At 46.9% G+C, this 27,478-nt stretch overlaps 1 protein-coding gene across 8 annotated transcripts in view; it reads right to left on the reverse strand.

The window, feature by feature from the left end:
• DOP1B (DOP1 leucine zipper like protein B) overlaps nucleotides 1–27,478 on the reverse strand; it is a 107,642-nt gene that overhangs the window by 38,842 nt on the left and 41,322 nt on the right. For 6 of the 8 annotated variants that reach the window (XR_014015876.1, XM_081234475.1, XM_081234472.1 and 3 more), the window contains exons 8-18: nucleotides 25,587–25,696; nucleotides 24,853–24,967; nucleotides 22,140–22,260; nucleotides 19,142–19,261; nucleotides 16,323–16,425; nucleotides 15,405–15,596; nucleotides 12,442–13,126; nucleotides 10,146–10,417; nucleotides 5,315–5,467; nucleotides 4,196–4,296; nucleotides 3,319–3,509 (exon numbers count right to left, since the gene is read on the reverse strand). Coding sequence is in view for 7 of the 8 variants with exons in the window: in XM_081234475.1 (XP_081090601.1) it covers nucleotides 3,319–3,509; nucleotides 4,196–4,296; nucleotides 5,315–5,467; nucleotides 10,146–10,417; nucleotides 12,442–13,126; nucleotides 15,405–15,596; nucleotides 16,323–16,425; nucleotides 19,142–19,261; nucleotides 22,140–22,260; nucleotides 24,853–24,967; nucleotides 25,587–25,696 (2,163 nt within the window). In the remaining variant the exon portion in view is untranslated. The remainder of the gene's footprint in view (nucleotides 1–3,318; nucleotides 3,510–4,195; nucleotides 4,297–5,314; nucleotides 5,468–10,145; nucleotides 10,418–12,441; nucleotides 13,127–15,404; nucleotides 15,597–16,322; nucleotides 16,426–19,141; nucleotides 19,262–22,139; nucleotides 22,261–24,852; nucleotides 24,968–25,586; nucleotides 25,697–27,478) is intronic. The other 2 variants (XM_081234477.1, XM_081234474.1) reach the window with 1 other exon arrangement.

Below are 27,478 nucleotides of genomic sequence, written 5' to 3' on the forward strand. Positions count from 1 at the left end.
GCCAGGCAGAAAGATCAATATTAGTAAAATTCTCCTGTGGGAGGAGGGACAAGATAAATTCTTTGCAACAACGTGGATGGACCTGGAGGGTATTATGCTTAGTGAAACATCAGACAGAAAATCACAAATACTGTATGTTACCGCTTATATGTGGAGTCTAAAAATTAAAACAAGTGAATGAATGTAACAAAACAGAAACAGACTCACAGACATGGAGAACAAACTAGTGGTTACCAGTGGGGTCAGGGTGGCCGAGGGAGACACGGGTAGGGGATTAAGAGGTACAAACTCCTGTGTATACAATAAATAAGCTACCAGGATATACTGTGCAGCATAGGGCATATAACCAATATGTTATAATAACTATAAATGTACTATAACCTTTAAAAACTATGTTGTGCACGTGAAACTTACCTAGTATTGTAAATCAGCTATACCTCAACAAAAAAAATGGAGTGTAAAAACCACAAAATATAATTCCCCCATGAAACAACAACACTAGAGTCTAGATTACATTACAGATGGAAGGCAGACAAGCAAAGTGAACAGTCTTTTAAAATGTTCAAGAAATTGGATAATTTAGTTACATTGTCATAGGAAATATAAATATCCCGAGTTTAGGGGAAGGGTGATTTAAAAAAAAAAAGCCTATCATTTTCTCCCGGGAGTTTCCTTTCAAAAAGGTATCCTACAGATATGTCAGCAGAAGGTCTTCAAAGCTAAAAGGGTATCACAGAAACGTCTTGAATAAAAACAAACTGGAAAGCAAACAAAGCATCCACAGTAAGAGGACTGAAAAAACTCAATCTAAGAAAAAAAAAATGTCATGAAGAACCTAGGGGTAAGACAGGAATAAAGACACAGACCTACTAGAGAATGGACTTGAGGATATGGGGAGGGGGAAGGGTAAGCTGTGACAAAGTGAGAGTGGCATGGACATATGTACACTACCAAACGTAAAATAGATAGCTAGTGGGAAGTAGCCGCGTAGCACAGGGAGATCAGCTAGGTGCTTTGTGACCACCTAGAGGGGTGGGATGGGGGGGTGGGAGGGAGGGAGATGCAAGAGGGAGGAGATATGGGAACATATGTATATGTATAACTGATTCACTTTGTTATAAAGCAGAAACTAACACACCATTGTAAAGCAATTATACTCCAATAAGGATGTAAAAAAAACCAAACAAACTCATGGCACAGGCATGCCGAGGGCTACTGTTTGGGTTTTTTAAAGATACTTCTACACGTACGATATGGAGCAATGTGTAGAGTATATTAAGTATTGAAGAAAAAAGACCAAGCTGAAGAATCTAGCTGTACAGAATAAGCCCAATTAGGGGAGAGTGTCTATAATATGCAGCTACGAAAAAGTCTGGAATGATAGCTACTGAACCACTAACAGTAAGGCGCTCTATCAGCCGGCATCGCAAGGGACTTTCACTTGCGCTTTTACTTCCTGATTTAAGAATCCAGTTCTTAAAATAAGCACACTAGTCCCTCTGAGATCAGAAAATACGCAACACTTTAAAGAGCTCAGGTCTCTTTAAAAAAAAAAAAAAGGAGTGAAAAGCCAGACGTCTTTGGTACCGCCAAACATTTGTAATAGGCAGCTTTCAGCAAACCTATTCCATGAACACTAAGCCAGGTTAGGGAAGAAGGAAGAATAATATTTTAGAAATAGAGGAGCTGCCTGGTGTGCACAACAGTATTTACAAAGTAGATTTCTACAGGCTCACAGAGGTAGCACGGAGGGTAAGCAGAACCCTTCTAGTTGTTTCCAGGGAGAGAACGTGGCAGAGAAAACGCATTTTCTCTTACTAGGAAGGTAGCATTAAACGTTAATTAGAGGGGGAAAGCAGGAAGTGCCACGAGACTTTTAAAACCCAATGAGCCGTGGAGTTAAAACTTTCTTGTTAAAGCAAAGGAATGCTTAAAATCTAGCTTCCCTTAATGAAGAGCAAACTTTTAAGAAGGTGCTTAGTTTATACTTCTCTGCGTTTTACTTTCTTGTAATTGTGGAGTAATAAAATGCCTCTTCTTTGAGAAGGCACCTAAAGGAAAACCAGAAGTTATAGTTTTAGGCAAGGAACCTTGTAAGGAAAGGAAACCACCTTAGGAATCTTTGCTTATTTAGGTGTTAGGCTGCTTTTCTCTGTAAGATAAGACTGTGACAAACACTGAATACTTACAACCCGGTGATCTAAACAAACTAATCAAAGCTTGTAAAACCATCACTTAGAAAACTGCAGGAAGTCATAAAATACACCTATTGTGGGAAGCAATGTTAGATCATAAACTGCTCTAGGTACTAACTAATCACTGAAATTTAATGAACTCATCGGTTTTATTTTAGCCTTTCTTTTCTTCTTCCTACCCATATTCTTTTAAATTTATGTTAAAGAGGGCTTCCCTGGTGGCGCAGTGATTGAGAGTCCGCCTGCCGATGCAGGGGACACGGGTTCGTGCCCTGGTCCGGGAGGATCCCACATGCCGCAGAGCAGCTGGGCCCGTGAGCCATGGCCGCTAAGCTTGCGCGTCCAGAGCCTGTGCTCCGCAACGGGAGAGGCCACAACAGTGAGAGGCCCGCGTACCACAAAAAATAAAATAAATAAATAAATTTATGTTAAAGGTGCCTCTGAAAGTTCTCAGAACCCAAAGGTCTATTTCTTCTGCATTTCTGATTATATGTTAACAGCTGAAAAGAGCCTTGTAGAGAAGATAGAAAAGAAACCACTTACCTTGTTCTTGACAGTTCTGGAGCAGAAATAATTTTTATAAAGTACAACTGAGTAGGTTACATGCAAATTTCAACATTCTTGACCATTCATACCTGGAGGCAACCTCAACTCTCCCGTGCCAGGCCTGAGAAGTGGTAGCCTAGCCAACCCAAACTGCACTTCACGCCAGACCTCAGACTCCTTTCATAAGTGAAGTGTTGGCCTTGGAGACCTGTGGATGGATGGTCTGTTTTTCTCTCCTCCTACCTTAGATGCACTTGAATTGCTTTCTCTAGCAAAAGAACCAAGAATCAGCTATATTTATTGGAACATGGGTTACTAACATTTTCCTTTTTCATATAAAAAAGTCATATTTTTCAGTGAAAACAACAAACCCACTACCTAGCATTTCTAAGTGCTGGTTCATCTGATTCTTAAATTTTAAAAGTCCCCACAAAGTACCTTCATACCTTCTGAATCTGGCAAAACCACCAGGGAGGTCTAAGTGCCTTGACTGCTGCACCAGGCAGCTGGGGTCCAGGTCACCCCTTCCTGCCCCAGGGACAGAGAGCTGGCCTGGCCCCCCACACGGCGTGCTCACCCGTTGAGCTCTCCTGCTTGAGGCAGTGAATGGAGGCCCTCTGGGTCCTGGGCTCGAGCAGGAGTAACAGCACGGGCTCCAAGATGCGGGCCACGTCTCCGAGGGAGAGCGCCCGCACCAGCCAGCCCTGGGCGGTGGCCCCGATGGCGCCGTCTGTGCAGGCCAGGCTGTCGAGCACGACGAACAGGGACCTGTGGGGGGGATGTGAACCGTCAGGGCGGCCGGGACGCCCTCGGGGAGCTTCACCCGGCCTGGGCTTCCTGACCCAGGCAGATGAGGACCGTTAACCCTGCTCGCAGCTAGAGTCTCTGGGAGGGGAGCTTTTAAAATCCCGATGCCCAGGCCTCACCCCAAATGGAGGGGGGAGGAGGTATCAGAATCAGCTGGCATCTCTCTAAGGCTGTGTGTCTGACCCCCGCATCTAGAGCTCCGGAAATAAGGTGGGGGATTTTCAAAAACCAGTGTAGAACAGAATGCACCTACAATACAGTTCACGTCTTCAGCATGTGGTGGAGGGCATCGCAGGCGCACACACCCAGTGTGGCTGCCACCCCAGTCAAGGTCTAGCCCATCTTCATCTCCCTGCCAAGTCCCCTCTCGGGGGGCAGGTTCTACCAGCTCCTCAGGTGAGTCTGAGGCACGTGAGGCTTTCTCCTCCCTCCAAGGCCAAACTAAGCAAACTCCTCCCAGGTATTCACACCCGTCTGGCCGGAATTCACTTAGGGGATCACAGGAATCATTCACTCTGCATCAAGAACATGGGGTCAGGTTTTCCATCGCACGCATCTCCCTCTCCCCAGCCCGACACACTGACCCGGCACCTCTGCAAAGTGTCCCTTTGCTTTAAGGGTAACTTATAAAAAAGTCCCCCCCTCACCTGTCAAAGGAGCGATTGTGAGATGTCACTCGACTGCCTTGGATCTCTCTCGTCAGGTGCCAGATGACGGAAAATCGAAACAGAGCTTCCAGTCTCGTTCCCTTGAATAGGAAAGAAAGGGGAGTGAGGAATCTGATTTCTTAGCAGAACACTGTTCTCAGGGGCAGCAAACCCCATTTAAATAACAAACAAGAGCTCGGCAGAAAGGCAGCAACCCAGGCAGAGATGCTGGAGTCTCATCAGTGCCTGGTGTCCGATGGGGCCCGGAGGAGGGAGGACCCGGGTGCTTGCCTTCCTTGCTCCCACTAACACAGGTGTGCTTTCCGGAGAGTGCGTATTCCAGACTCAGCGTCAGCCCGAGTCTGGGGTCACACCTAGGCCTGTGGCCGAAGGAAAACACAGAGCACAGCCTTCTCATGGCCTCTGGCAGTGCCAGGCTGAATGGCTTAGAGAACAGGACATGACAGCAAAGCAGAGCCAGGGCTTCCAAGGTGACACATCCTCTCTGACTGCCTACTTCACTGAGAGCTCTAGAAGCCCTGCAGGCATCATGGAAGCCTGGGCAGATTTCCCTGGTGAGCCTTAATATGACACAGGGGATGGCTCGTGCTTCTGGAGGCCTTCCCGTTCTGAAATTATTAATGTATTAAAATGTTACTAATGCGGACTTCCCTGGTGGCACAGTGGTTAAGAATCTGCCTGCCAGTGCAGGGGACAGGTGTTCGAGCCCTGGTCCGGGAAGATCCCACATGCCGCGGAGCAACTAAGCACGTGCACCACAGATACTGAGCCTGCGCTCTAGAGCCCGCGAGCCACAACTACTGAGCCCACGTGCCTAGAGCCCATGCTCCGCAACAAGAGAAGCCACCGTGGTGAGAGGCCCGTGTACCAGGGCGAGGAGTGGCCCCTGCTCGCCGCAACTAGAGAATGACTGCGCACAGCAGCGAAGACCCAACACAGCCAAAAAAAAAAAAAAATGTTACTAGTGCCATAGGCCTGCCCGTTAATCAGGATGTCCACTGAGCCCCAGAAAGGCTCCGGCCGGCTATAGGTAAGTCTGCCTGGGCTCATGGTGTCCAGACCGATGTCAGAGGGAGGTTGTCGGCTGCAAAGCCTCACCTTGTCAGGGTCCAGGAGGGCATGACAGATGATGTCCTCACACACGTTGGCTGTCGGGGCCAGGCAGTGCAGGCGGTAGAACAACTCTACACACGTGATGTGATGCTCCCGGGTCTCCTTGTTCAGCTGATTCCAAAGCACACGAGCCACCCTCTGGACGGAGGGGAGACCGTGTGAACACAGGCAGCTCCCGCCCATTTCCTCCTGGTGGCAGCCCCGTCCCGGCCCCCAGGTACTGGCTTCTGCCTACATTTGCTATGGGAGAATCCTCAATGCACAAAGAACCACCACCACCAAGCAGCACAAAGCGAAGCAAACCTAAACCACATTACAGATCCCTCAGGAGTCATCCGGGCAAGGGCAACGTTATAGGTTAAACTTGGACGTCTGAGACTAGCTCAGAACACTGCAGCTCTTGCCCAGAACTTCACTTTCAGAGGGGAATCATCTGGAAGCAAGAACCTATCAGCTGAGGCATCCTTTCAACAAGCATACACCAAGGCTCCCTACATGCCAGCACTGGGGTTCCAGAGACGCACCCTCTAGGAAGTTTGGTGGATTTGCGGTGGTCGGTGTCCTGAGATAGATACCGTAGGACCTTACCACCTAGGGTTGGCTCAAACTGGCGTTCAGCTTTCATGCCCCAAACTTGTTTGTTCCCATTTCTGTGCACAACGCTGTGGCGGATGCCCTGGCTCACCTTCAGGGCACAAACTGTAACCCACATAGACTCCTTTATCTCCCCAGCCCTGAGCTCAGCGCCTTAAACATATGAGGTCTGCAAGTGGCTGCAGCCCCTCCCCAAGCCCCAGGGAGCACGGCGGGTGCCTGACCCAACCACGGTGACACTCAAAAGGAGGGCTGGTGCCCACTTCCGGGAGGGGAATTTCTGAAGGCATTCTTCCAGGTCGTGGAAAAAGATGATGTCTCACAGATTATAACTTTTTATAATGTACATCTTAGATCAAAGAACTTCTTTTGGCTCATTGATTTCTCTTTAACGAAACTGTCTTCTCTGCACAGATCAAATTAACCACTGACTGGTTTGAGCCACTAAGCATTATTTATTTTTTTTTATCTAAGGGACCATGATTTCCAATTAACAAGTTACATATAAACTTCTGAGACAAAACTTTCGACTAAGTAAAGCAGTCCCCTTATTTGCAGTCCCTATGGCAAATTTATGCGTAAGATGCTCCACCTGGAAGGTTTAAAGTTTTTTTTGGAGGGTTTCTGAGACTTGATGTGGATCACAAAAACACACCTGTGCTCCTTCACCTGCCTGAGCCTTCTCAATCCCTATGTTCTGGACATTTTATTCGTGGTTGGCAATCTGCCTTACAACCTAGAAAGGGCAGGGTATTCCTGGGATATCTGACCTTATCCTCATTTGCACTGTGTGCAGAAGGAAAGCTGGTAGGTGAGCCATTCCATGGGAATGAGAAAAAGGCTAGAGGATGTGGAACCAGCCCAACACCTGGAATCCAAGAACGAGGGGCACATCCTGGCTATGTGTGCAGGTTGCTTTACCACTTCTAATTCCAGCATCTCAATGTGGGCAGGTACCAGCCACACCCAGCTCTTGAGAACCTGATGATATGTAACGTACGCTCCCGTGCTTGGCAAGTAGTAGATACTCAGGTATGTAACTAAATCTGAGTCAAAATAAAAATCCAGGCTTTGGAAAGAACTCATAAAAGTATACTTCACACCAAACAAGAGCAAAGTATTGCGTGCCACCATTTTTACTCTATTAATAGCTTTCCAAGGACTCATGGACTCAATTCTTTCTTTTCTTCTCTGTGCCTGCGAGGTAATTATGTCAAGCTGTGTGATGTACGCAGGACCAGGGAAGATCTGCCCAGTCACTGTGCTTACAGTTGGCACTGTTCCGGGTTCCAAGTTCTACAGATTCAAGATCTTTACTGTGACTCAAGTTTGGTAAGAAGGAGGCAGGGAGAATGAGGAGCAGAAGCTGAAGAGCAGTTAAATCCAGGATCTGCCAGGACCCAACATCGTAAATGGGGCTCGACTGCACAGACTGTGGACCCTCTACCAGCAAAACCACCAGAACCAGTGAAAATTATAAAAAAAAAATTAAACAGCCAGCCATTTAGAGCTGCTGGAAATTATCCTACGGGCGCTCAAGAGATGAAGAAACACTCAAGAAAGTCTACGAACATTCCAGTACAAATAGCAATTGTCTATGGCACTTGAACCATGACCCCTATCCTCCTCTCAATCAAGCTTGGCTTCGCAGGGTGTGGCCAAGAAGATGGGCGCCCCCTGCTTCCAGCTCCCAGTCAAAGGCTTCTGCATCTCCCTGGGAGGAACAGGCCACCGGCATTTTACTCCTCTGCCATGGAGGCTCTATCCAGGCACAGCAGGCTAAGAATACTGCGGTCCAGATCATTCTTGCTCCAGTTTGCTTGTAAGGGAAAAGTTACATGCTAGGAGAGGAAAAGAGGCACACTCAGAAGACCCGAGGCTAGCACCCTTGCCCAGCACCCTGCAGGGATATCGCACCAAGAAAAACAGACAACTGTCCCAGTCGCAGCTCTTCCTGTGCAATAGTATTCAGAGAATTTGCCCAGCGGGAGAGGCAAGCCATAAAACCGAGAGTTGCATAGCTCTCTATAAGGGAAATGAGTTTATTTGGAACAGAGCACAGGTATAGGTTCAAGTCTAGGAGTGCTTTCAAAAACAACAGAGAGGGCTTCCCTGGTGGCGCAGTGGTTGGGAGTCCGCCTGCCGATGCAGGGGACACGGGCTCGTGCCCTGGTCCGGGAGGATCCCACATGCCACGGAGCGGCTGGGCCCGTGAGCCATGGCCGCTGGGCCTGTGCGTCCGGAGCCTGTGCTCCGCAATGGGAGAGGCCACAACAGTGAGAGGCCCATGCACACCGCAAAAAAAAAAAAACAACTACCTGAGAGAGGAGTGTAAATTTCATTGGCTCAGACTGTGGAGTAATTTATGCCCCAAGGCATGTTGAAAACAATAGAGCAATCAGCCAGTGACTAGTGGAGATTAACATCTGGGTGTGATACCAACAGAGCTTAATAGAGACCAGACAGTCAATGAGAATAGAAAGCAGACAGTCAAGGAGAATCTTGCGAAGATCACTATCATCTCAGACTGGCTGCACATTCCTAAGAGCAGCAGCCAAAGGCCTCACACTGCAGGGGAAACAGACATCACTACAACAGTCAAGTCACTAAACAAACCAAAAAAACAACAGGTCACGGGTGGGGTGGGAGGGAGGTACCAGAGTACAAATTTACAACAATATATTACCTAAAATGTCCAGTCTTCAATAAAGATTATAAGACATGCAAAGATACAAGAAAACGTGACCCATACGTTTGGAAGAGGAATAGAGCTATTCAAGAGGGATGTTTCTATATCTCACTGGAATTTAGTATGAATGTGAAGTCAATTCTGATAAGATGTATATGGTAAACCTTAGAGTAACCACTAAAAAAAATAACTCCTAAAATATACTGAAAAAGTCATCAAGGAAATTAAAATTTTACACTGGAAAATATTCACTTAATGAAAAAGAAAGTAGTAAAAGGGAAATAGGTGGAAAAAAGATACGACATATAGAAAACAAGGAATATAATAAAAACCATTGAATTGTGTGCTTTAAATGAATGAATTATACCTAAGTGATGCTGGGTTTTTTTTGTTTTTTTTAAAAAAGGAAACAAAGCTGAGAGGTGGCCTCAATTACATGACTTGCTTGATAGAGCTCATCTCCAATAGGTGAAAAGCCAGCCCATTTCGAAAGCCTTTCAGAGGACGGGCTGTCAAGACCTAAAAGGACAGTTTAATTCCAGTACCTCCTTCCCACATACAACATCTAAAATGTCTCTTCCTTAGCATCCCCGAATTTGCAGGGCATCTGCTGTCCTGACCACCTGCAGGGGAAATGTGTTCCATCTACAGGCCCCAGTGAGTGGGCTGGTCCCTGTCTATACCACACGACCACTTCCCCCTGGCCTGCATCACTGCTGTGGTCGACTGGACGGCAGAAGGCACCTGACCCAAGGGTGCCCCACGGACTGCCTATTTAATAGCCTTGACCAGTTAGTTCAGAATTTGTAAGAAAGTGATGCAACTGTCATTAGCTATGAGAATCAAGCCTGAGGGTCCCGAGGCAGACTGAAGGTCAAGTGGCAACCAAGTTAGGTCCTGGTTGGCAAGGAGAAGTGCAGAGCAAGCAGCCTCGGGACCTGACAGCTTCCCAGGTGAGACCCCGTGAGACCCAGCTGCATTCCACTCCCGCCCTTGGACTCCCATGGGCTCCCCTACCTTTATAATAAACCTTACTTTTCTTTTCATGAGCTAGCTGGAGTACCTTTCAGCTTCTTGCAATCAAATGAGCCCTACACTACCTTATTTTCTTACTGTCCCCCAAAAGATGGACAACACCTGCTCGCCACCTTCAGCAACAATCATCCTTACACTTGACACGAACTAAGTTTTCCTTGAGGCTAAATAACCTCAAAGCCTCTAACCTCACAAATTAGGACGGAGTCTCTTTTTCTGTATATTTAGATAACTTAGGAATCCTGCCACATGGAGTCTGGTCAGCCTAAAACTGAACGCAAATATTACTGAACCCTTGCTGCGGGGACAGAAACTGTGCCAGGAGCCTGGGCTAGAGAGATGGACAAGGCAGGCAAGGTCTGCAGCCACCCTCACCGGCTGCCACCCAAGGCACCATATTCTTTGTCACCACCGCTACAACTTCTGGGACAACTTCAAATAAAGAGCCTGGGAAAAGGGTCCCAGGGTCCCAGCTACCCTCCTCTGGATGGGAAATACCTGATAGAAGTCTGTTTTCTCTGCGATGACTTTCAATAGTCCTGGAGCAATGGGAGGAACTGTCACCATGTGCAGCTTGCTGAAAAATGGGTTGTGTCCGGAGCTTTTATAGCGTTTCACTTTGTCTTCAATGACAAGTGCTAGGGACAGGGAGTGGTTTATCACTTCGAGCAGGGTGGAGATGGCCACGTCCCGGAGGTAGCCGTCCGTCACACAGCAGCAAATGGTCATCATGGATTTCAGCCAAGGTGGAAAACTGGAATCGCCAGCTTCTGGAAGAAAGCCAACCAGAGAGAACAGAGAGAGACAGACAAAACCTCATGAAACTCGCTCACCAACCCGGGAGCCAGTCTCTAAGACGTTTAGATCCAGGAAGTCACCTGGACAGCAGTGTAATAACCTTCTGGTGGTGACAGGATACGCTGTCCCCATTCAGGGCCAGAGGACAAATGAGACCAAGTCTGGTTTCATGCGCTTGTCAGATTCTTCAAATTCTGCAAAGGTCGGTCTCAGGGCTTTGAAATGATTCAAAATGTTTGTTTTCATATCATTAAAAAAATTTGTAAATATAGTAAAATTTGAGTTAAAAAACTTTTTTTTTTTTTTTTTGGAAATTTACACAGAGTCAAAATCACATTTTTTGGGGGGGCAGAGTTCAAAATGTGTTTTCAAAGCCCTCTTGGTGGTAGGGCACATGCCATTAGCTTTAAGAGGCCGAAAATATACTGAAGCTATCAATTCTAAATGCATGTTTCCAAGTATACTGTCATTTGCAGCTCACGAGCCAAGAGACAAATTGCATGGGACGTTTAAGGTAATGACAAGCGGAGAAATCTTCACCCTCTGCTCCCACCTACTTAATCCCTCTTTCTTCTTTTCCACTTTTTCCTCCATCCCCTTTTCCTTTCAAGTGCTCACTGCCTGCAATGGACTCAGCTGTGTCTGCCCAACATGAACACGTTGAAGCCCTCACTCCCAATGGGATGGTATCTGGAGGTGGGGCTTAGGGAGGTGATTAGGTCTAAATGAGGTCCTGGGTGTGCGGCCTTCAGGATACGACTGGTGCCCTTCTAAGAAGAGACAACAGAGAGAGCCCCCTACCGCTGCCCCCCACCCAGGACGTGAACATACGGTGAGAAGGTGGCAGTCTCTAACCAAGTGGAGAGCTCTCACCAGAAACTGACTATGCTGGCACCCTGATCTCAAACTTCTGGACCCAGAGCCGTGAGAAAATAAATTGCTTTTGGTTAAGCCACCCAGCCTACGGCAGTTCGTTATGGCAGCCCAAGCTAAGACGCTGCCTGTTACGGGCTGAACTGTGTCCTCAAAAAAATTCTTATGTTGAAGTCCTAACCCCCTAGAATGTGACCCTCTTGGGAAAAAGGTCATGCAGATGTAACTAATTAAAATGAGGTCAGGGGGAGTTCCCTCGTGGTCCAGTGGTTAGGACTTGGAGCTTTCACTGCTGTGGGCCCAGGTTCGATCCCTGGCTGGGGAAGAGCCAAGATCCCGCAAGCTGTGTGGCATGGCCAAATAAATAAATACTGAATAAACTAAAATGAGCAGAGTGGGCCCCAAATCCAATAGAACAGGTGCCTTATAGAAGGGAAATTTGAACACAGACATATACACAGGAAGAACACCATGGAAAGATCAGAGTTGGGCTGCCACAAGCCCAGGAACTACCAGAGGCTAAAGGAGGCTTGAACACATCCTTTCCCAGCACCTTCAGAGGGAGCATGGCCTTGCCAACACGTGGACCTCAGACTTCTGGCCTCCAGACCCATGAGATAATCCATTTCTATTGTTTAAGCCACTTAGTTTGTGACACTTTGTTATGGCAGCCCTAGCAAACTAATATGTAAAGCTTTAAGAGCAGGTCTCACGAAAGAGTCTATTTACTGACTACCATAAGCACCTTTAAAGTGTCAGACTTTTTTTTCTTTCTTTTGTGGCGACGCCCCGTGACATGTGGGATCTTGGTTCCCCGACCAGGGATGGAACCCATGCCCCCTGCAGTGGGAGCACAGAGTCTTAACCACTGGACTGCCGGGGAAGTCCCAGAACTTTTGACGGGCTTTGCTAGACACCCCTAGTTTAAAATACAGACCCAGCCTCATCCATTTCCCAGCTGGTGAGACAAAACCAAACCGTACAGGCTAACTACAAAACCAGGAAGGAAACAAATGTGGCACACGGTTCCTTCTCGGCCACTGTGATTTTAGCTCGTCTCTAAACCTCCACTGCCCGAGTCCCACGGCTCCTCCACGGGACTCTAGCCGGTCCGCCCTCTCACCCGGCAGCCGGAAGAGTGCGTCGCAGAGCCGCTCGGTCTCCTCCTGGGACAGGTACACGGGGAAGGTGGCGCAGTCCAGCAGCAGGTGGCAGGCCGCGGCGAAGGCCTCCCTGCAGCCCTCCCTCGAGCTCCCCGGGTCGATGACCACCTGGTCCACGGCCCACTCCTCCTCCCCCTTGCGGCCAGGGCTGCTGGGCAGGGGCAAGGGCGTCTCCAAGCTCTTTGTCTTGAATGGAGACCCTTGCACTGTGAACAGGTCCGAGAGCATCTGCCTGAACTGGGGCCCGCCGAGGGGCTTCGCCTCCCACGAGCTCTTCCTCCCCGAGTCGCTGCCCGCCGTGCCCCGCATCCCACCCTCCTCCCTCGGGCCTGCGGGCTCTGCCGACTTGGTTTCTTCTCCGGATGCCGTCAGCGGTACTCCAAAAATGTTCCTGTGGGCAAAGTTGGCAATTAGCTCCTGGAGGCAAAGAAACGTCCTCTGCATGCTCCCGCCCTTCTTCCAGACGTCGTCTTTGTCCAGAGAAACCCTGGGAGCCCTCAGGTGCTCAGAGAGCTCTGGCGACGAAGCACTGAGGCCGATGCCACTGTCTTCAGATTTAAGCGGAGGAAATGGAGCGTCTTCATCACCAGGAAGCACTGCGTTTGTGCCTAAGATTACTTCACTGTTTTCACCTTTGACTGGACTCTGCAAAACATGGAAGTTTGTACCGTGTATCTCGAAAGACCAAGGGATTCAAACATCAACTGAATCAGGCTACGAAGGCATCCTCCCTGCTTTTCAAAATCACAGTTCTCTACCCGGAGAGGTTCCCTGTGTACACGTGTCTAATGCAATGGAGAGGGCACGCAGTGGGCAGGAGAAAGGCGGCTAGCCCAGCGAGGCGGCTGACCAAGCCCTGTGCTCTTTGGGTGGGCTGGCTTTGAGGCCACTTTATTTATTTAGGCCCTTCAGGGTCCAACAGGGTTATTTAAAAACAGCTTCTGGCAGATGTAAAAATATGAATGAGGAAACTGGGCTGAGTGTAAAATAAAGGCACAAAGGAACGAAATAAGGGGAGACAGCTAGAACAAAGTGTTTACCCCTGTACATGTTTTACACACACACATATATATGCGTATATATATTCTGTGGCTTTTCCAAAAGGATGACACTTCAACCTTTAATGAATCAACCTCTCATACTGTTACTCAGCTCATATAGCATTAAACTGAAAACTTTTCAGCATTTGACCCACTGTGCTCTTTGGGGAAGACTGAGATGGTATCATGCAATTTTAGAAACATGGTGTTACTTATATTTGTTCACTACACATGCTTCAACGTTATATCTTACATCCTTTTGAGGATATTTTTTTCCAACAGCTGTAAGAGCTAGGAGAAAAGAAAAAAAAAAAAAGACTAACTTAGAGAATGAAGCAACAGTCTGTAATTAGTTTGCAAACTGAGATGCAAGCCCCATCGGGCAGGCATCTGCCCCCAGCACTAACCAAAACACAGAGCTGTCTTTCAGGAATGCTTCGCTCTTTTAGTCCGTTTGCACACCTGTCTGCCATTGCACTGAATGGATTTCAAGGGCAGAATTTTCAAATCCCTAAACAAAGTAGAAAATAAAAATAATTCAAAGACCATGGGCCAGGGGGCTTCCCTGGTGGCGCAGTGGTTGAGAGTCCGCCTGCCGATGCAGGGGACGCGGGTTTGTGCCCCGGTCCGGGAAGATCCCACATGCCGCGGAGCGGCTGGGCCCATGAGCCATGGCCGCTGGGCCTGCATGTCCGGAGCCTGTGCTCCGCAACAGGAGAGGCCGCAGCAGTGAGTGGCCCGCGTACCACAAAAAAAAAAAAAAAAAAAAAAAAGACCATGGGCCTCAGACTGCTTGTGGAACCATAACTCTTACAGTCTTTTTGGGGGACAATTTGGTAACATCTTTCTAAGGTAAGAAATGGGTTTGACTGCAACCCATTTCTATAAACTGATCCCTGAGAAACACTTGCAGCCCTGAGAACAGGTTGTACGCAGATGCTGACTGCAGCACTGTAACAGTGAAAAACTAGAAATAACCAAAATAACCTCGATAGGGGAAGAGGTGAAGCAATTGTAAAGCCATACCACAGACTCTCATGCAGAAATGAGAAAAGAGTAAGATACCTCTGTGTACACAGATATGCAAAGATGTCCTCCAAATAGTGTTTGGATGCAAGCCAAAGTGAATCAGAGAATAATGTATGTTATGGGTTGAACTGCGTTCCCTAAAAAGATGTTGAACTCCTAACCTCCAGCATCTGTGAACGGGACCTTATTTGGAAATAGGGTCCTTGCAGATGATCAAGTAAGTGAGGTCATCAGGGTGGGGCCTAATCCAATATGACTGGTGTCCTTATAAAAAGGTGAAATTTGGACACACACATATGCGCACAGGGAAGATGCCGTGTGAAGAGGAAGGCTGCGATTGGGGAGGTGCGTCCATAAGCCCAGGAACACCAAAGATCGCCAGTGAAACACCAGAAGACAGGCAAGATGCATGGAATGGAGTCTCCCTCACAGCCTCACAAGGAACCACCCTGCTCACACCTTAATCTCAGACATCTGGCCTCCAGAACTGTGAGACAATAACTTTCTGTTATTTTGTCACCCAGTGTGGCACTTTATTACGGCAGCCCCAGGGACTACTCTCTCACTTATATTAAAAAAAAAAAATTACACGTATACAAACATACACACAGAAAGGTCTGGACGGTGAGCTATGTCTAACCATTAGCTTAGTGATGGGCTTCAGCAGGAAGTAGCAGGGCAGAGGGTGAAATGACCGGGGGTTGCTCCTACACTAAAAGTTTTTATGAAGTGTGTGAGGACTTTAGAAGCGTGTTTTAGATATTAACGATATATCTTCTAGTCTTTAGCCCTACACGGGAAGGTACAAGGTTCCTTCAGCCCAGAGAACCACTTCGGCTCCTCCCAGCACGTACCAAGCTTCCACTTGCAGGCTCCGTGTCCAGGTAGGAAGGCGGCATCTGGACCTTGCTGAGCACTTTGAAACATGTCTTCAGTGCGTGCGTGAGTTCAGTTAGGCTTAGCGCCTCCATTTCCTTGGCCAGAAGCTGCACCAGGCAGCCAAGCACCTGAGGGAGGTACTGGGTTTGCACCTCGGAGTAAAGTTCCTGTGAAACAGAGACACGGGTTTAATGTGTAACCAGTAGAAAATTCAAATTTTTTTTACAGCATAAGTTTGTTTCACATTAATTCCCAAATCAGAAAACAAAATAATATCTTTCTGATCTAAATAAATCAATGGACGTTCTTCCTCTTTCAGGTGGCTTTCCTCTTTCTAGCAGAAAATAATCGCCACATTTATTTCTATATTAAAGAAATCAATTTCCTTTGAGAAAATGAGCCAAGGGTGTGACTTTAACTAAGAAATGCATTTACTCTCTGGGACTTCCCTGGCAAGCCAGTGGTTAAGACTCTGTGCTTCCACTGCAGGGGGCACAGGTTCCATCCCTGGTCGGGGAGCGAAGATCCCGCGTGCCGCGCAACGCGGCCAAATAAATAAATAAAAAATTTAAAAAAGGACATACATTAACTCTCACTCCTAAATAACTGTTGTTATTTAGGATGGGTGACACTCAGCTCATCATCTGGTTTTCATAACTTCAGCTCAGCCCACTTACAACTGGCTCAACAGTTATAACCCCTTATATTAAAAGGACCTAAAAGAGACAACATCCAACTACATCTTCCATGCTGAAACACACATGAACACAGTGCTATGTATTTAGGTAAAACTACTTCTTCAGTAAGTTTAGGTTCATAAAAAGGCCAACAACACGAATCAGGATGTAAATAACAGCCAGCACTGGGCCATCTCCTTAGAGCAAAGGACGTACCAGGGGGATCACGTCGAGGAGGAACACGAGGAGGGAGCAGAACTCCGAGACTGTCGGTGGGGGGCCGACGCGTCTCCCGGCAGCGAGACTCTGCTTTGCGGGTCTGTGTGAGTCACAGGAAAGAAAAACAACTCTCTTATAATAATTTCAAGCGTTTCCTATGATTTCCAATAAAGTTGCTTATTCTATTCCAACCATAATGAAAGACAGCTTCTGCAGTTCTAATAATGAAGCTTTGGTGCCAAAAACTATCTAACATATAGACAAGTGTCAATAAGTCTTGAATCTGCTTGTCTCCAAAACAGGTTCACTCTGACTTGAACTTCCTCAGATCAGGTGAGCGTGGTCCATGCCCACGTGGGATTCCCTACCCAGCAGATCTGGAGCTATCAACAGCAACAATTCCAGGCCCCCAGCCCCAAACCAAAGGCATGTTCCCGGGGGAAGAGCCTGGTGACAGAACGCAGGACAGTTGTCAGAGCAACCAGAGACAGCTCCCTCCATGTCACCAGGAGCTCATCTCCCCACGAGCTGCTTAGAATGTCTCAGCTCCCACAGAGAAGAGTAACTCCACTGGGCTTATCTTATTCTCAAGCTCAACTCTTCCTTTTCAATAAGTAGGCAACTGGATACGTAAGTTAAAAAGTCAATATACTAGTTCCCAAAACAGTAATTTTGGATTCATCTAGCAATCACAGTACAATTCAACCTGAGTTAATTTTCTTCATTGTAAATTATAGCTTAGTTATCTTGACATTTATCTTGGTAAGGGACTGAAGAACTGTATCCATTACATCTGGGAGATTCTGCTGCTGGGTGCCTGCTCTAAAGAGACCCATGCGTCTGTGTGTAAAGAGACAGGACCAACACGGTCACCGGAGTACTATTTGCAACAATGAAAAGACTGAAACTGGTTTATTCACACACAGGACTACTATACCTAAGATGAATGAACTAGGTGTATATAAATCAAAGGGCTGTGGACCACACCCCACCCCCCAAAACAACACACTGCAAAAGGTTATAAACAACTTGGTAGTATTTATATAAAATTTGAACAGACAAAACAGACTATATCGTTTCTGGATACACGTTATAAAAACACAGATATCACAGGACAGACATGAATTTCAGAACAGTGATGAAAGCTGGGATGAAAGGAGGAAAAAGGGCTGGGAAGGTGGGGAGTTAGCTCTATCTGGGTAGCAACATTTTATTCCTTTAAAAAAAAAAAGATGTGGGGCTTCCCTGGTGGCGCAGTGGTTGAGAGTCTGCCTGCTGATGTAGGGGACGTGGGTTCGTGCCCCGGTCCGGGAAGATCCCACATGCCACGGAGTGGCTGGGCCCGTGAGCCATGGCCGCTGAGCCTGTGCGTCCGGAGCCTGTGCTCCACAACGGGAGAGGCCACAACAGTGAGGCCCGTGTACCGCAAAAAAAAAAAAAAAAAAAGAAAAACAACGATCAAGTGTGGTCTATAATTTCAGCAATGGGTGCATGTGTGTCTGACGTCATGTCCCATCCTTTCTTACATTGGACTGTTTCATAGTTATTCATTTATTTATTTTTTTAAAGAAAGCACTCCTCGTAAATCTGAAATGGAACTAAGCTGACCAAAATACACCCTAGCCTCAGTATAACACGGCCTTGCTGTCTGCCGTGGATCCGATTACAATTAATTTACTCATCACAGGTTTGAATGCCTGCTGGGGCCTGGCACCAGACGAGGCAAAGGGCATGGCAGGAGCAGCTGGGACGTCGGGCACGCCTGGTTCTAATCTCAGCTGCTGATGTTCTGCTGTGCAATGTCACACAAGGTACTTCACATCTCTGAGCTCCGGCTTTCTTATATGATGGATGGGCCTGCTTCTCCTGCGGGTGTCCAGGGGATGGCCCGCGGCAAACGTTAATAAGTTATGCTTTGATTACAGTTGCAGGTACTGAAGACATTGTGAGAACACAGAGCATTCCAAAGGACGTGACAAGAACGAAGTTTCACAGCATGACTCACGGGACAAAATGGGGTTTGAGAGATTACATCAGTCCTCCTTCACAGCGAAAATCACACGGGAAAGGACTCCACAGGAAAGTGTGCTGTCCTGAGCACGCCACTGCCAGCCATTTGGAGGTGGCGCAATTCACCAGATTGAAAGTGACGGGAAAGCTGATTATAGTAGCTTAGAACATGAATGCTTTCATCTGAACAGTTTCACACTAATTTCAATAAGAAATTAAGATGACTGATGATTTCAAAAACACTCTTTCTGGGCTTCCCTGGTGGCGCAGTGGTTGAGAGTCTGCCTGCCGATGCAGGGGACACGGGTTCGTGCCTCGGTCCGGGAAGATCCCACATGCCGCGGTGCTGCTGGGCCCGTGAGCCATGGCTACTGAGCCTGCGTGTCCGGAGCCTGTGCTCCGCAACGGGAGAGGCCACGACAGTGAGAGGCCCGCGTACCTCAAAAAAAAAAAACAACAACAAAAAAAACACTTTCCAGTCCCAGGACCACAAAACTAAGCTTCTTGAATAGATTAGGGCTCCAAGGGCACCATGCAAAGGAAGGCGATTAGATCGACCTAACCAGAAAATGCACAGACGAGTTTCTGAAGTTCGATTTTAATAAGGAAGCTTCAGTATCATGTGAACCTTCTCAATGGCACTGTTTTTAGTTCTGTTAGGATTTTAAGTGAATTCAACCGTGTACTCAGCAGAGACGACCCAGCGTTAGCGAGTTAAGTATAATCTGACCACAATAAGCAGCTACGAGACCATGACACCCTCAATTCCTTCCCACATGTTCACAAGCCCTGAACTGGAGGCTTACCTAAAACAGTCCTCAAAGCACCTTGTCATGTAATCCCATAGGAAGTCTGTGCTCAGGGATGTGATGAGCAAATTCACTGTTTTAACAATCTCAGAGGCATTTCTGTTTTCTTTTATTGTACTGTAAAGGAAGAGGGATATTTATAAATATATCTATAAAAAAACCCTGTATTACGGGAATGCCATGTTTGAAAAACGAATTCATTGTACCATTTACAACTTATTTCTAGAGAGACTGACAAACTCGGTCAGAGATAAAAAGTATTACTGTTCTTATATAGGGAATAGAATGCATCGTGCCATCCTAAACAGTATTTATACTGATCCATTCCCTCAGAAGTAAGCTTAAGAGCTATTGTAGGACTTCCCTGGTGGCACAGTGGTTAAGAATCCGCCTGCCAATGCAGGGGACACGGGTTCGAGCCCTGGTCCGGGAAGATCCCACATGTCGAAGAGCAACTAAGCCCGTGCGCCACAACTACTGAGCCTGCGCTCTAGAGCCTGCAAGCCACAACTACTGAGCCCGTGCGCCACAACTACTAAGCCTGCGCTCTAGAGCCCACAAGTCACAACTACTGAAGCCCGTGCACCTAGAGCCCGTGCTCCGCAACAAGAGAAGCCACCGCAATGAGAAGCCCACGCACTGCAACGCAAGAGTAGCCCTTGCTCGTGGCAACTAGAGAAAGCCCGCACGCACCAACAAAGACCCAACACAGCCAAAAACAAATAAATAAATACATAAATAAAAATAAATTAAAGAAAAAAGAGCTATTGTAAAAAAGAATGTTATATGGAAAACCAGTTTTAGTCCAACCATAGGTAATTACATACGCTATTGGTGGAATAACATAGTACAGCCATTTGGGAGGGAAATTTGGCTAACATTTAAATGCACATCTTCTATGACTCAGGAAATTTATTCTAGGGATTTATCCTACAGAAATCCTTGTAGAGGTACACAAAAATGTAGGCAAAGGGGGACTTCCTTGGTGGTCCAGTGTTAAGACACTGCACTTCCAATGCAGGGGGCATGGGTTCAATCCCTGGTCGGGGAACAAAGACCCCTCATGCTGCACAGCTCGGCCAGGAAAAAAAAAAAAAAAAAGATGTAGGCATAAGGATATCGTGACAATGCCATTTTGAGGCAGGAGATAGATGGGCTCCGGGCTAGGCATTTACAACTGGCCTCCTGTTTACATTTCTTGGGGCAGGAAAAAGGTGGGCTTCAGGATGGACACTTACAACTAGCCTCCTGTTTGTATTTCCTGAGACAGGAGATAGATGGGCTCCAGGTTAGGCATTTACATCCAGCCTCCTGTTTGCACTTTGAAAGAGAAATAACAACAGAAACAGAGTAAATAGCCAGGCTTTGTCTCCTGAGGACACTTTAAGATAACAGTCATGGCAGGAACAGAGAGGGGCTAAACCCTGTCCGAGTAAAAGATGGAGAGGTCACATATTTCCCATCCTTGGGGCAAGGGAGACATGGCGTGTGCGCAGAGAGGCTCCTTGGGGGTCAGAAAGGAGGGGGCGCCACCCCACAATAGGTGATGCCAAGGCCCCCGCCATGGGCCTCTGGGCTGGAATCCGTCCTGGAAAAAAGCTGCACACACATATCGGGGAGGGTCCTAGGGCAGGTCAGGTGTGGAAAAAGAAACTTAAATAATCGGGTTCTCTGTGTGCTCTCCCACCTGTCGTGCTGTGCCTCTAATAGTAAACTTTGCACCTGCTTTTTGCACCTGGCAAGAGCCAGGGAAAACTGGAGTCTAGTCTCTTGCCCTTGCTGGTCTAGCGGCTAGGATTCCTGGTTTTCATCCAGGCTGCCCAGGTTCAATTCCTGGGCAGGGAACTGAGATCTTGCTTCAAGCCACCACTCACTGCTGCTGCTTCTCCGAGATCAATTTTAAAATATTGAAAAAGTGGAAACCGCCCGAAAGTCAATCAATAAGAGACTGGTCAATCAGTCAGGATTTCTTCAATAAGTGTAACTCCTTACCGAGGACTTAAAGGCAACCACTGTCCTCCACAGGAGAAGAGTGTAGAGCCATTCACAACTTGCATCAAAAAAAACAAACAGGCAACTAAACCGGTACTGTAACTCCACCTTAAAAATAAACGATAGGCACCTGTGTACTTATGCACTGAAAATCTGAAAAGAAATACAAATGTTTTATGTTTTTCTCTGAAGGACAGTGGGATTATGGATAATATCTTTTCCCTTGATGCCTTCAAATATTGGTATACTCTACCATGAACATGTATTACTTTCCTATCAGGAAAACAATAAACTAGTCTCATTCTGCGAGAAAAAAGCAAACACTAAAGACTCTTGGTATACGTACAATTAATAAATCAGAAAAATCTTCTAATCGATTTAAAATTTTAATACACCCAATGCCGAGTCAGGGAGAAGGAAATTATATTAAGAGTAAAGTAAAAAGGAAAAGGTTGTACTACCTTAGAAAGTACAAAGACGGAACAAAACACAGAGCTGATGGCTAACGACACGCTTTAAGTTATCGCCACGTCCGCTGTCTCCCAAACCCCACTCACCCCGCCTCCAGGGCCCTAGAGCACCTTCATGCCCCTGGGGTGCCCTCGCCTTGCTCCCTGCTACCCGCCCTTCTGACGGGTCTCCTGAAGACTCACACCCACTCGCCCCACTTCCTGACCTGACCTCCCGCCGGCCCTCCCCCGTCACTCACCACTTGTACACCAGGCCCAGTTGCCTTTGTTGAGCAACTTTTCACACTTGATCAGTAAATACGGTTGGTACTTCCCAGTGTGGGGCAGAGACAAGATCAAACTCCTTTTAATCATCACAATATTCAATAGGGAAGAGTCGATTCATATGGATTAAGAGCACAGGTTATTTTAAGGCGTGGCCTGACCCTCTGCATCCCAACTTTCTTGAGCACTTCACAATTTATGGTAAACAGAGAAAAAAAATCATGGCATTCGGGAGGGAGGAAGAGTGAAGTTGGAAGCCCCACCAGTACCTTATCAGTGAATTTCCACTCTGAGTGTAGCTCAGTTTAAGATCAGAGCCGAGAGCATCTCTGCAGTAAGAATAAAAGGCCCGGATGACTTCGAGAAACAAATGCTCAACGACTTGAGGCCCTGCAATTGAAAAGAAAATGTCCAGATAAATAAATTAATAATCAAAATGTTTTTTAAAAAATCCATTGTAAACCAGTGACAAATGCATAAAGCGTATTGAGAGTAACTCTATCTAACACATAGATAATTTATATAGCCTTAAATGTATGGAAACTTTAGTTGTGACAATGACACTGTTAGCTGGAGGAATAACAGCTGTGAAAACAGCCAACATTTTTGTAGAGCTTACTGTGTGCTGGCCACTGTTCTAAGCATTCTAAAACTATTAACTTATTTAATCCTCACAATAGCCACAGAACCAGGTATGCAATCAGGGAGGCCGTCCTGATTACAAGGGGACAAGAGGACTGAGGCCCAGATGCCCCCAGGAGGATTCTCGAAGGAGGTGGGGAGTGGGCTAAATGTTTTAGGTGTGCAGAAACTGCCTGGCCAGAGGTCGTCACTGCACAGAAGCACCAACAGAGTAGGGCAACTTCCTACTCTGAATTCTTTCACTGATGAGCTAGAACGACACCAAAGAAATAACACCAACCCAGAAAAGCCTCAGATGGCACAAAAGAACTGGACCCTGCCAGACAGGCAGTTGGAAGGCGGCTGGACACTTCTGCTCCACAAACATCAACCAGCAGGCCTGATGGGAGGGCGTGACTTCCCACTCATGTGTTCAGAGGAATGAACACAGGATGATTCAGAGAAAACAAAAGCTCCGTCAAACAAGGAATCAGCACATAATCTAACCTCTTACGCTTCCAACGACAAAAGGTCTCTTTTTCACGATAAGTCCCAGGTGTATTTTATCTATAAGGTAACACTGCCAAATGCTTTTTACTAGTGAAGGAAAGCTTGTGGTCAAGATTCAAGGGGAAGAAGTGAGGAAGTGGCTAAAGCTTGGTAGCCAAAGCACACATAAGACTGACCTATGACCCTCCTATGCCTTCTAGTCTACATGATCAATCCACTCCTTTGCCCTTCAAGTGTGTCTTTCCTGGGAAAACTAAATTATCAGATAGGACGAATTTGCTGGGATGGGGCAAAAGCCGGCCATTCACCCCCCCTCCAGAAAATATGACCTGGAGCCCAAGCTAGCTCAATGCTTTACTTGGCTCACGTCAAGGCCTTGACATGAAACACCCATCTCCAAGGGCGGAGCTTGGAGGCACAAAAGCTTTGTGCTTTGACTTTGGTCAAGAACAGCCAAAGCTGCACCTGTCCTGGTACCCAAGTTCATTGGTGTTACGTGAGTAACATCTCGGGGATGGGCCATCCGAGTGCCATCAGGGAAGCATCAGAGTCCTGACAAAGAGGGCTCAGGCTCTGGAGTCAAACAGACTTCAGAGTTTGAGTCCCAGTTCCTGGGTGGCCCCTGGCAAATGACTTAGCCTTGCTCAACCTTAGTCTCTCCCTCTGTAGAATGTGTATAGTAAGAAAATCTACCCCAGGGTTGTTGGCGGTACAGAAGTATGCAAGGAGATGGGTATTAATGATGCACAAAATAACTGCTCAAAAAAATGTCACATTATTAACAACAGTGAAAACACACCAGGACCTCAGTCTCCCTTCCGTCTCCCTTGACCAGAAGCCCTTGTTTCCCTTTGTACACCTAGAGCCTAGCACCTTCCCTGTTGCACAGATGCCCCACGCCCATCTCTGAATGCATAAACAAAGGGTCCCCATCCTGAGGCCAGAGGGAGGAGGAACTTAACGAACACCCTCAGCTCTCGTTCTCTGCAAATGGCGCCCGGACAGTGGGCAAGTCCTGAGCACTCAGATGATGCCATCAGGGATGAATCCCACGGAGAAGGGGGTTTCCTTCCCTGTTATCGTGTTCAAGGGATGAGATGTTGAGATCTTGCAGTGAATGGATACTGGGGCAGTTTCTTTTTTCCGGTACACGGGCCTCTCACTGCTGTGGCCTCTCCCGTTGTGGAGCACAGGCTCCGGACGCGCAGGCCCAGCGGCCACGGCTCACGGGCCCAGCCGCTCCGCAGCATGTGGGATCTTCCCAGACCAGGGCACGAACCCGTGTCCCCTGCATCGGCAGGCGGACTCTCAACCACTGCGCCACCAGGGGAGCCCCAGTTTCTTTTTTTTAAAGGAAGGGAGAGAAGGTAGGTCACGTTCCTCAATGGGTGCCCAGAGGACCACCGTATATAAGGGGCAACGCTTTTGGAACCAGAGTCTAGTTCAAACCCCTTCATTTGTCAGAGGAAAACAGTGAGGCCCAAACAGCAGAAGGGGCTTGCCCAGGGTCACAAGGCAGGAAGATGGAGAAGCGTCCCCTATTTGCTTGAGAATACAATCACGGCTCAGTTGAAGAAATGATTTGATTGAAGAAACGTTCTCACAAGGTCAGTACTGTACATGCCCTGTAGGCACGCACGCACACGAGCACAACAGCTCAAAGGTATTTGCACAAAGTAATTGTGCAAAACTTTTAAGTGGTGCCCGGATGGTGAAAACTGAAGCACACAGCATGACTAAACTACTTCAAGATTCTGAACTTCCAAGATTAACGTGTATTCTAAATAACACGTTGATTGTATCTCACCGGAGTTTTAATGGTGTATGATGGTAAAGCTCATCTAATGTTACCTATTTCTGGCTTGTCAAGCAGACTGATAAGGATGCGGAAAGGCTTCAGGTACATGTGGTGGCGATCCTCTACGTCAGCGTCAGGGAACTTCTGGTGCAGTATCTCGGCCAGACCCTATTTTTTTTTTTAAAGCCACATATTAGGGTATTATATAAAGTACAGTAAGACTTTATTGGTTGTTCTAGTTGTTAAATGCTCTGGGATAGACCTAAAAGCAGTCATGCAGCACGAGGCGACTACAGTAGGCCCTGGTCCATATCGTGGGTTCTGCAGATTGAAAATATTCTGGAAAAGAAATTCCAGAGAGTTCCCAAAAGCAAAACTTGAATTTGTCGTGCACTGGCAACTACTTCTATAGCATTTACACTGTATTCTACAACTATTTACAAAGCATTTACATCGTAAGTAATCTAGAGATGGTATCATAAGTAATCTAGAGACGGGTTAAGGTATGAGGATGAGTATAGGTTATATGCAAATACTAGGCCAAGTTATAAATATGAGGGACTTGAGCATCTGTTGATTTTGGTATCCATGGGGGTGGGGTGGGGTAGGGGGGTGCTGGAATCAATCTCCTGCAGATTCTAAGGGACAACCATACACGAGATTTTCCCAACCGTGTACTAAGGAACAGGCCCCCTGTCTACTTCTGAGGTCCCACAAGGAACTCCACTGAAGAACCATGGTCAAGAATGCCCTAATTGGGATCTACTTTCCAGAAATGCTCCTTTACCTCAACTAAAAGATCCTTGGAATATTTCTCAAAAAAATACGACGACTGGTCTTCATAAGAATTTGAGATTTCCGATTCTGGCACAATGGTATTTCCTTTAATATCTGAACCTATAAAAGAACAAGCACCATGAGCTGTAAAGAAAACTATACATTTAAAGTACATCTTATTGTGCAAAGGTCTCATGCTTTGACATTTTTTTTGTTTTTGCTTTTGTTTGTTTTCTGTTTGTTTGTTTTTGCAGTACGCGGGCCTCTCACTGCTGTGGCCTCTCCCGTTGCGGAGCATAGGCTCCGGACACGCAGGCTCAGCGGCCGTGGCTCACGGGCCCAGCCGCTCCATGGCATGTGGGATCTTCCCGGACCGGGGCACGAACCCGTGTCCCCTGCATCGGCAGGCGGACTCTCAACCACTGCGCCACCAGGGAAGCCCCTATTGGTTTTTTGTTTGTTTGTTTTTGCTTTGACATTTTTAAAAATAGAATTCCTCCAACAGAAAACCAAAATCAGATCCAGCAAAACTGAGACCTATTTTCTTCTGACAGTGGTGGGCCAGGGATCAGACAGGCAGAACCCCATCTCAACGGGCATCAATTTAGTTTACCCCAAGAATTCATCCTGATTGTCTTTGACAAGTATGATTACAAGGATCTAATGGAATGAGTATTATTATTAAAAACCAGTATTTATTTGTATGGCATTATGTAAAAATCAAGGTATTCTCAACTATATGTCCTCGTTTTGAGCCTTGGTTACGTCTCTAAGGTCCTCAGGGCAAGGAACAGCATCTTTCTAAGCAGAGAGTCTGGACTCCTGGGGTCGCGGCTAAGCAAGTCAGAGCCGGTACTGAACTTGAGTCCAGGGTCCTGTCTACATACAGTGTGCCGAGACCCACTGGAAGGCAGCCGTGCATTTAACAAAATCATCCTTTTAACAAAAATGCTCAAAGAGCATGTAAATATCGTTCTGGAAATCCTTCATAAGCTTCTGTGCTATGACTTCTGGAAGTTTTACAACTAGGGGAAGAAAAGGTTAAGAGGACTTTCTGACATTGGTATGAGAAGATCTATGAGGGTTGAAAAAAAAAAAGCTGAGAAGCAGATGATTTTTAGGGCAGGAAAATACTGTGTGACACTATAACGGTAGATGCATGTCATCATACCTTTGTCTAAACCCGCAGAATGCACAGCACCAAGTGTGAACCCTTGTGTAAACAGCCGACTGTGGGTGACGATAAGGTATCAGTGTAGGTTCCTCGACTGTAATAAACGTGCCACTCCAGTGGGTGATGCCGGTGACAGGGTAGGCCGTGCTTGGCGGGGAGGATGGGGGAGATGGGAACTCTCTAGACCTTCCTCTTAGTTTTGCTGTGACCCTAAAACTGGACTAAAAAAATAAAGTCTTTCTCGGAGCCTGTGCTCCGCAACGGGAGAGGCCACAACAGTGAGAGGCCCGCATACCGCAAAAAAAAAATAAAATAAATAAAAATAAATAAAATAATAAAGTCTTTCTAAAAAAAAAAACTACGGAGTTTTTTCACAATCGCTCTGTAAACCACCTTCTCTTAGGTACACGGACTTGGGAATTTTAGGCCCTGTGATTTCCTGGACTTGTCCCCCTGAAGCCTTCCATCCAACCAACAGTCAACGGCTCTTTTCCTACAGGTCTGCAGTCTGTTCACAAGAACACATGCTCACAGAAACATGAACCAGGGTTCTCATGCTCTTCCAAAGTCATCCAAGTATCTGCCCAAACGTGTCAATGCCACAAACGTTCCCATCCAGACAAAACTTTCTTTTACATATATTCCATGTTTCTGGGTTTCTCACACACAGCCTTATCCCATGCAACTCCTTCCTGAATAAGGCTTAGCAACCATCATTGTGTGGTCTT

Source organism: Mesoplodon bidens (assembly GCF_964165515.1).
Source record: "Mesoplodon bidens genome assembly, chromosome: 5".
NCBI classification, from domain to species: Eukaryota; Metazoa; Chordata; class Mammalia; order Artiodactyla; family Ziphiidae; genus Mesoplodon; species Mesoplodon bidens.